This window comes from Eupeodes corollae, chromosome 1 (genome assembly GCF_945859685.1).
Source record: "Eupeodes corollae chromosome 1, idEupCoro1.1, whole genome shotgun sequence".
Lineage (NCBI taxonomy): Eukaryota > Metazoa > Arthropoda > Insecta > Diptera > Syrphidae > Eupeodes > Eupeodes corollae.
The window spans coordinates 163,066,362-163,075,709 of record NC_079147.1 but is presented as its reverse complement, the minus strand read 5'-3'; the positions used below and the strand labels follow the sequence as shown (position 1 = coordinate 163,075,709).

General features: G+C 36.2%; 1 protein-coding gene across 1 annotated transcript; it reads right to left on the bottom strand.

Annotated features, from left to right (window-relative positions):
• Positions 1 to 9,348, bottom strand: LOC129946544 (uncharacterized; the record flags this gene model as incomplete). Its single annotated transcript, XM_056056774.1, has 4 exons — positions 1 to 351; positions 545 to 680; positions 751 to 1,968; positions 8,983 to 9,348. Coding segments are annotated over 4 exons (1,857 nt in total), but the record flags the coding sequence as incomplete, so codon positions are not given.

The window sequence follows — 9,348 nt, the reverse complement described above, 5'->3', positions numbered from 1 at the left end:
TAATTATTGAAACAAATATGTTAAGTTTCTTTATTTTTATATTTTAATTCCAATTTACAGATTGTCTTGCTTCGCTGTCCGCTATTCCATTAGCGAAATATCTACTTGTACACTATCTTAAAACTGATTGCAAGACTTTCCTAAAATTTTATTGGCATCTTACAAATAACAACTATCAAACAAAAAATTCTTATCCACATCATCATGTTTTGTTTTACTGTATCCGAACATTCAACGGATTGAGTATTCGACCAGCCATGGTTGCAACATCCAAATCTCTGTCTATGATGAAGAACATGAACGGATGATTAACCGACACTTGAATAGGCTGAGTTTGTGGTCCGTAACTCCCTGAAAGTATAAAAAAACAACCCAAACATTAAAAGAAGAAACTGTCTTAAAACTAAGATGAGGTTATCTTCTTTGAATTGCAACAATTGATTTTCACTTGATTAAACAATGTAAGTGGATATGGGAGTGCAATTCATTTGCGCCGGTATCTTACGTAATGGAATATATGCACAGCACCTTATTATGTACTTACTTTTCAGGTGGTTAATCGGGCGAGTGCGAATGTTAACGTCTATGTTCTGCTCAATGTGTCTAACATAAATACCACTCTCGTCGGTCATTGGCCTGAAATCAGCTCGATTTGGTTCGAAAATGTCACAGACTCCCAACTGAAAAATTAAAAATAAAAATATATTATGCTTTTTGGAACACCATGGCGTATGTGCACTAATTTCTGACATTTTGTAGATCATTCGTAAGGAATACTGTGCCATGTAGTTGAAAGTCAGGAATGATGGCCTGCACCCATCGAGGTTTCAATTGCTTCCGAAGAACTCTCAGTGTCGATCCTAGTCTGAGATTAGACGTCGCCGTAAGGAGATCTATGTCATAGTCTGGTAAAATAATCATTAAGTTGTAGTCAGTGGAATCGAGTTCCAGTTCCAAAACAGAGATTTTCATTTGTTCAAAGTATCTGTAATAGAGAACAGAGTTATAGACCTTGAATGTTGTGTGAACAATATCCTGGTTATTGACGTAGAAAATGTGATCAACGACTTCACTTTTGAGATCTTCTTTCTGAGACAGAAATCCCTGATCAACATCGAGGTATCCATTTTGAATGGGCAATATCGGAATAGCATCGAGGGGCTGAATTGAGCCAGTTGAAGAAAAGCTTGGTACATGAATTGGCACCGATGGTGGAGGTGGAGGTGCTTCAATTTCTATTAATTCAGAAGGAGGTGGTGCTTGGAGAAATTGTGTCCTTGGTTGAAGGAAAGTAAAGAACAAGCTCGGATCGATTCCTTTAAGCCCAAATAAGTGACGTCGGGTTCTTTTGAAGGATTTCAATAGAATTGGAGTACGTTTTACTGGGAGGTAATCAAGTCGTGGTTGTGTTACTAGTTTTCCATTCGGTTTAAATCTTTTAAAATTAGCTTTTTCTTCCACTGTGGCCTTTTCCAAATTGCTGCCTAGCGTAACTACTTCCCCTGACTCTTGGCTTGATTGTGAAGGGATATCTTCTTCTTTTGGTTCGAGCGTTGTGGATACTGGTATTGGCTGTGGAGTTTCGGAGCCGATAGAGGTTTCAGTCTCAAGAGTTGTTATTTCTGGAGTTGTACTAATTTCAATGGGGTCTGTGGAAGTTGATATTATTGTTGTTGTTGTTGTTGTTGTAGGTTCTTCTGTAGATGTTGTTTTATCTTTTGTGGTTGTTGTTAACATCACTGTTGACATTGTAGATTCTTCTGTTGTAGAAACTGAAGGAAGATATGTACCATGTGTTGTTGTTGTTTGATAATTATTGGGTGCAACTGTTGTTGTAGAAGACACCATGTCCATTCCCAGATCATAGCCATAGAATTTTAAGACTGTTTCAAACTCTGCAGTAATGGTGACGTTTTCTTTGTTCAAGCTAAGTCCCTTCAGAGGGTTTTCATCATCAAAGAAATAGGTCTATTAACAAAAAGAAAATTTAAAGAAAGTATTTGAAAACAAAACAAATTAATTGTTTGAAGTTTTTAATTAAATAATAACAAACTTTACATTGAATCTCTAACTTCAAAGATCAAATAATCTGTAAATAGTTATAATGACCGATTCACACGATTTAAATGGCTTTTATGCTTATGATAAAAACCAATCCTAACTTAAACCAATTGACTGCTGTATTTGGCTCAGTTAAAAGTATACCCATAAAAAGTGCTAACAATGTATTAAAGGCGTTCTTAACAACTTATAACACAATGTATTTTCAATCTAAGACATGAATACAAATATTTGTTTGCATAAATTATTATTGAAAAGTGTGGGTAGGTAAATAAGTTTTAAAAATATTTTATTTGCTTAACATTTCTTGGAGAATCTAGGCTAACAGTTTTGGTGTGAAATTTCTTGTTTACGTTTGGATAGATAAATTTGAAAAAAGTTTAATAACCCGAAGAATATCTTAGTTGAGAAGGCTTGTTTGGTTTAAGCACTTCTTGAGACTTTATGTTAATTAGGTAATTAAGGTAGTACCCGTGGCATGATGGTTAGTGCGTTGGACTGTCATGCGAGAGGTCTTGGGTTCGATACCTGCCTATGCCATCTAAAGTTTCTTACATGGGTACTGCCTCTTGCGAGGAATTGACAAATTCTCCAAGAGTAATTCTTGTCATGAAAAGTGCTTTCTCAAATTTGCCGTTCGGATTCGGCTTAAAACTGTAGGTCCCTTCCATCCCTGACAACAGTACTCGCACACAGGAATGGTTGAGAGTTGTCAGTCACTAGGCCCAAGTTTTCAAACGGACTGTTGCGCCACCCAATATATATATATATATGTTAATTATTCAAAAAAAAACTTAAAGGGACAGTTTAACGGGATTATTCTACTCTGCTAGAGTTGACATAACTAAGAAGAAAAGAGAACTAAGTCAAATAACCTCAAACAAAAATTTGAAGTTCCTGTGTTGGTTTGTTGGTATTTAAAAATTGTATCTTACAATGTTGCAGGTCTTAGTAATATGAGGAAATGGTGAGGAAATAACCCCTATCCTGCCTAAACTCAAATGGAAAGAGGCTAAGGCTTGGGAGTGTCGACGATCTCTAGATTTGCAACTTCAAATCGAGGACAAAATATAAGAATGGAACCTTGGTTTAACGAAGAATGTAGAAAAGCTTGCAAAACAACTTTTGCATGGTTGAGGATTTTAACTCCACCCAAGGATTATTTAAGGTTCTTTTATACAGCTCAATAAGAAGTTTAAAAGGCTTTGTAAGACTAAAAAAGTTATACGCTGAAAACAAGCAGTACGATTAGCATCCTGTAATTTTTTGAAACTGGCTAGGGAGCTGAATGGAAAATGTTTTACTATTCACACGAAACTTTCTTCAAATGAAAAGCATTCCCATTTCATTTATCTTTTAAGTCCTGAAACAACGCAGACAATTCGCATCACTTGGATTTGTAGTCGACTCTCTGGACTGTGCATTTACATTTAGGAAGTTAAAAGAAACGCTGGAGACGCCTAAAGATGGAAAAGCAGTCGGTTCGAATTTTATTCCAGTGCATTTTTTTTAAGTATTGGACTGTCATGTTCAATGTTGTTCCTCTACGTGTCGACTTTGATTGTCTACCTTTCATGACTCATGCTTAAAGAGCACCTTTAAAAACTTTTTAATACAGTCTTGGAGGGAGAGCAGTCTCCTGATGAATTTCGAGATGCTATTATATTTTCAATCCACAAAAGACGATTGTTATTCGATACAGGAAACTTGCTGAGGGAGTTCCAGGCTGGATTTACACCAGGATTTTCAGCAATAAATAACATTTTTATAATCAGGACGTTGGCAGAGAATTTCTTGAAACAAAGGATAAAACAGTTTTTATTTTTAATGATTTTAAAACAGCTTAACAGTCTACTTTGCAGCCGATCGCGGTGTACTATTCTATAAGCTCTATAGTCTTGGGTTATCATTGAAGTTTGGTTGCATTCTTGAGCAATTTTATAGAGGAACCAGGGCTGCAACATGGACAAGTGAAGAACTCTCTGACTGGTTTGAAACATCATCGGGAGTGCGACAACGTTGTACAATAAGCCCTGCTTTGTTTGCACTATTCAAAGACGCTCTTTTAGACTACCGGTTGGTTGGAGTGGATTTCGCAGTGAAGCTTATTAAGGCACTTCTGTTTGCAGACGATTTAGTCATGTTTACGCATTCTCCAGAAACACTACCAATATTGTCAGCTATGGAATTTAATAGTAAATATCGATAATTCGATGGTTATGATTATAAAAAGTGGTGCTGGACGTAATGCATTAAATGAAAAATGAAACTTTAATAGCTAAAATATTGAATGTGTGCGAGCCTACATAACTTTGCATTACTAGTAAAAAAGAATTTTAATATGGAGAAAGACTTGAAGGAGACACTTTTTAAAGCGAAAACTGCTTTTAATATAACAATGCTTCATGAAAAAGTTTATAGCGTATAGTTAATAGCAAGATTGAAGCAGTAGCTGAGAGCATACTTTTTAATGGATCGCAGGTAAGGGGATGTAAAAAGTACGATTCGGTTGAGAAACTCCTTAAGCACTTTAAAAAAGAATATTTCATTTGCCGAAAAACACGTCAAACTACGTCATCATGCTCGAAAACGGTCTCTCTTCTTTGGTTATAAAAACATTGAAGTTACAAGCGGACTTCTTGCTTATGTTTTTAAAATGAATGATTCACGGGTCGTGAAAAGAGTGGCTATAAAAGCGATACAAGATCAAAATAGTTGGTACTGAGAATGGCAAGATCTTGCTGAAGAATGTCAAATTAATTTTAATTTACCAATCGAGGATTTATCAGCCGCTGAAAACATCTTGTATGGAGTCATATTAAAGGTTGATGAGAAATGTAACGCTGAATAACCTTGCAGAGATCAACTGTTTTAAGGATTCCAATATTGTCCATGTGATTTCTATGATGGTCAGACTACGTAGTGAAGTCATAGATTTAAATTGCATTCCACACAGGCCGGATTCATTTGGAGTGTAATATGTGCAACCCATGAGAAAGAGAGGATACCTTCCACTTCTTGGGAAAATGCCTCATTTTCAGAGAAATAAGAAGGAATGTATTCATCTTCATTATTGGAAGATAAAATTATAAGTTCATTGAATGAAATGAATCTTGACAAACTTTATGAAATTTGCAAAATTCACAGTTTTAAAATGATTTTTAATCTATCATGAACTTAAATAGTGCCCGTGGCATGATGGTTAGTGCATTGGACTGTATGTTCCCTAAAATAAACAACATTTTCAGGAAAAAGAACGATAATGACCTTCCGTATCTGAAACTCCAAAAAACTGAAGAGAACAGGGACGTACTCAGGACAGCGCAAATAGATCCAAAAGAAGCCATCTTTGACGATGACTTTTACATAATTGAAAATCCGAAGGAAAAAGTGGATGTGGTGGGACCTGCTTTCCAGCAAGTGAAGAAGGTGAATGTTAACATTCGCCCCAACCACGACCTGGAAAACAGAGCCCTACTTAATCACTTTTACCTTCGAAATGATATGACACAATGGCGATCTGAGAACCGTGGTTTCATGCAGTTCAGTGACGATCCCTTGGAAAATGCCATAATCGCCAAACAAACGGGACCAAGTCCCTTGTTAAGCAGGTGTCGATGGTATATCCAACGTATGAATAATGCATATTATCCAGTGCATTTGAAGACCGCTGTAGTTCATCCTCTCCCGAAAAAGGGAAAGGACAACTATAAAACCGTCATATCTTCTGAGCATCAGAAAAGTTTTCGAAAAGATCATCAATAGGGCTCTGACTAAGTGGGCTGCAGTTCGGGTTAAGGCAGGTCATGACACAATCCATGCTGCGTCTAAACTCATTTCTGATATCCAATGGAATAAATCAAAACAACAATGTACACGTTCTATTCTGGTTGACTTGGAAAAAGCTTTTGACACTGTACGGTTAGAGGGTCTTTACCTAAAACTGAACAAGCTTGGCATAAGCAAACCATTGTTGTACATACTTTATGATATGCTTAACGGTAGAAAGTTTGTTGTCAGAAGTGGCAATGTAATTTCTACCACAACATTTCAAATACAAATGGTCTTCAACAGGGAGCGGTAAATTCGCCAATTCTCTTCAGCGTTTACACCAACGATCTGATAGGTAGTCTTACAATGGCAATTGCGTACGCCGACGATCTAATTGCGTACAGAACAGCCCGAAAGGTTAAAGTTATTAGAATTCTCTTGCAGTGTGATTTTGACAAGATTCAGCGATATTGCGACCACTGGAAACTGAAAATAAATGTCCAGAAGTCGGCGACAATTCTGTTCCGGACTCCGTTGGCTAGGGCCACGAGGGATAAGTGCAACAATTGGCGCAAGATGGTCATCGTTGATTTTCACGGGCAGCCATTAGCGAGCAAAAGTGTTGTGAAGTACCTTGGTATCTGGTTAGATCAGTATTAATATTTCGACAGACATATAAATAGTGCTCTGACCAGGGCCAGGAGAGCCATCGTTCTGACGAAACGGCTGTCTTACAGTCGTCTTGACTTCAGAGTGAAGGTAATTTACTACATTTCCCTCATAATTCCGATGATCGTTTATGGTTGTCCTGTGTGGGTCAACGTTGCCCCTTCCCAGATGGAGAAGTTTCAGGTGTTCGAGCGGCAGTTCTACGCCGATGTACGGGCTTATATAAAACAGCCGAATCTTGTTACGTGCAATACTATTCCAACAAAGTCCTATACAACGGGGTTCAAATCAACAGAATTGGCAATTTTGTGATAAAACTCGTTCCAGGTTACATTGCAAGAGCTATGTCTTCGACCAAAAATTTAATTTTCGGGGCGTTCTATCCGAACGACGAGTTCAACTAGAGGCATTCCTCTTTTTAGACAGATCCGGTCTGATACAGGATAGATTGGCTAATCTACCACGTCAGAAGACGAACCGTGGATTGAATAGGCGACTCCTGTAAAATCGGGACATAATGGCACAAAGCGGAGCAGAGCTCCATCGGTTCCGTAGGGCTGTGTCCGAAAGGGACCGCACTGATAGGGTGAAGCAGGGGAACTAGTTTTGGTGGCTTCAATCGGCACTTGATAGTATTTAGTACTTAGTATTTTATTAATCATGATTAGCTAATATTGTAAGAACATAAATTCTTATTTATAATATAGCTTTAAAGTGTACAGCAGCTACGGCATTTTGTATCACAATAAATATACGTTAAAATGTTAAAACATCAAATTACAAAGAGAAAGAAAGAGAATAATAATAACAAAAATATTAACAAGAATAGGTACTTATACAATTTTATAAAAAGATGAATTTAAAAAATGTATTATTAATTGTTTTAATTGTAATTAATTGCTAAGGTACAGTTTTAATTAATTTTTTAATTTCTTTGCGCAATTTAAACTTCTTATTTCACGTGGTAACGAATTCCACATTCGTGAGGAGTTTACAAACAACGTTTTAATTAAAAGAATTCTGATTTTTATTGGAATTAAATATTGAGATGGCCAAAGCATACGAAGGACACTATAACACTTACCCACAGTTCTATTGATATGGTCCTCCCAAGTCAGGGTCATATTGAACAGAACACCGAGGTTTACAGCTTTGTCGACATACATGATGCCATTTTCTTTGAGAGCAACTTGAGGAAAATATGACACATCCATCTTATTCCTAGCGATGACGATACATTTCGATTTTATCGCGTTAAGTAGCAAGCAATTTTCTATTGACCATTGGTCGATTCTTTTTAAATCTTCATTAATACATGTAACGTAGTGTTCAATCACCCCTAAGGGACAACTTAGGTAGAGCTGAGTGTCGTCGTCATACATGCGAATGGAACAATTTTTTACAATACTAGGCAACTCGTTCACATACATTGAAAAGAACAAGGGGCCTAGTATTGACCCTTGTGGAACACCATTCGTAACAGGTAAGAAGATCGATTTTTGTTGATTATGTTCAACCGTCTGTTCACGTTCTGTTAAATAAGAAAACAATAAATCGACTGCAGAGGAGGAAAAATTGAAATAATTTGAGAGCTTAAGGCAAAGAATGTTGTGTAGTCGGGTTGGAGTTTTAAGTCTTGACTGGCTTACATACTTGTTTTATAACTTAGGGGTTTAGTTTTAAGTAGAATAGGCATGGAGGCACAAACAAAAAAATATCAAGAATCGAAGTTTTATCTCAGACTAGGTTCTAAATCAGAGTTCTAACGCTCGAGAACTTGATGAAAAAATCAGTTAGAATTCAACCGACTTCCAATTTTTCAAAAAAACCGAGTTTAAGAGACTTGAAATTTGTTACAGATTCTTAACCTTCTTAAGAAAATATTTTTTCTATTATTTATTAAAAATTAAAAAAAAAATGGGACGAGATTTAATTAAGAAATCATACACAGATTAAAATAGTAAAAAAGATATTAGCATCTTTAAATGATCCCAATCGTCATTTAATCCAAATAAAATAGAGTCACCTAAAACTAAAAGCTTTTAAAAACAAAACAAATGTACAAAACATTAAAAGACTAGACAAAGACTATGTTATTAACATTTTCTTGTTTATTAATTCTTTCTCGTGATTCTAAATATTTTACTATCTATAAGTACATGATAAATATTCATTGAGTTTCAAAGAGAAATCAACAAATAATAATTATTGTTTTCAAACATTTTTCCACCACCTCCTAAACCAAACATAAACTTTTAATTAAATAAATGTATGTAAGTACATAGTATACAAAACATCAATGAAAAACCCATTCAACCAACTAATCATTACGAATAATCAAATGCGTGCATTAATTTTCAAATTATCGTTATTCTTTCATTATGTATTTACATTTTACGGTCACTTAGCAAATCTTCCCACAAATCAGAATAATATACGAGTATTAATAAAATTAAAATCAACATTTAAACAATGACTTACCCTTAACCTTCGATGTATATCACGATATCCAACTCGAATGACATCTCTATTATTTGGCATTGGAATGCAATTGCGCATCTCTAGCGAACTTCGTCCTGCAGATCCTTCATAGAGCGCCACCAACACACACATCAAAGCCGTTGGCGAGAAGGCGAAATTATTTCGATTCAAAATCGAATGCAAGTGCAGGATCTTGAATGATAAATCATTACTCAGATCCACCATAACCTCGGATGGACTCCGCTGGTCTAATTGATGGTTTGGATTAATAGGCGGCGGCCTTGCCCGATATTGTTCGTGGTCATTAAGACCCAAATGCGCTTGTGACACGGCAATGCACAGCAACCATGCAAAAAAAAACGGCAA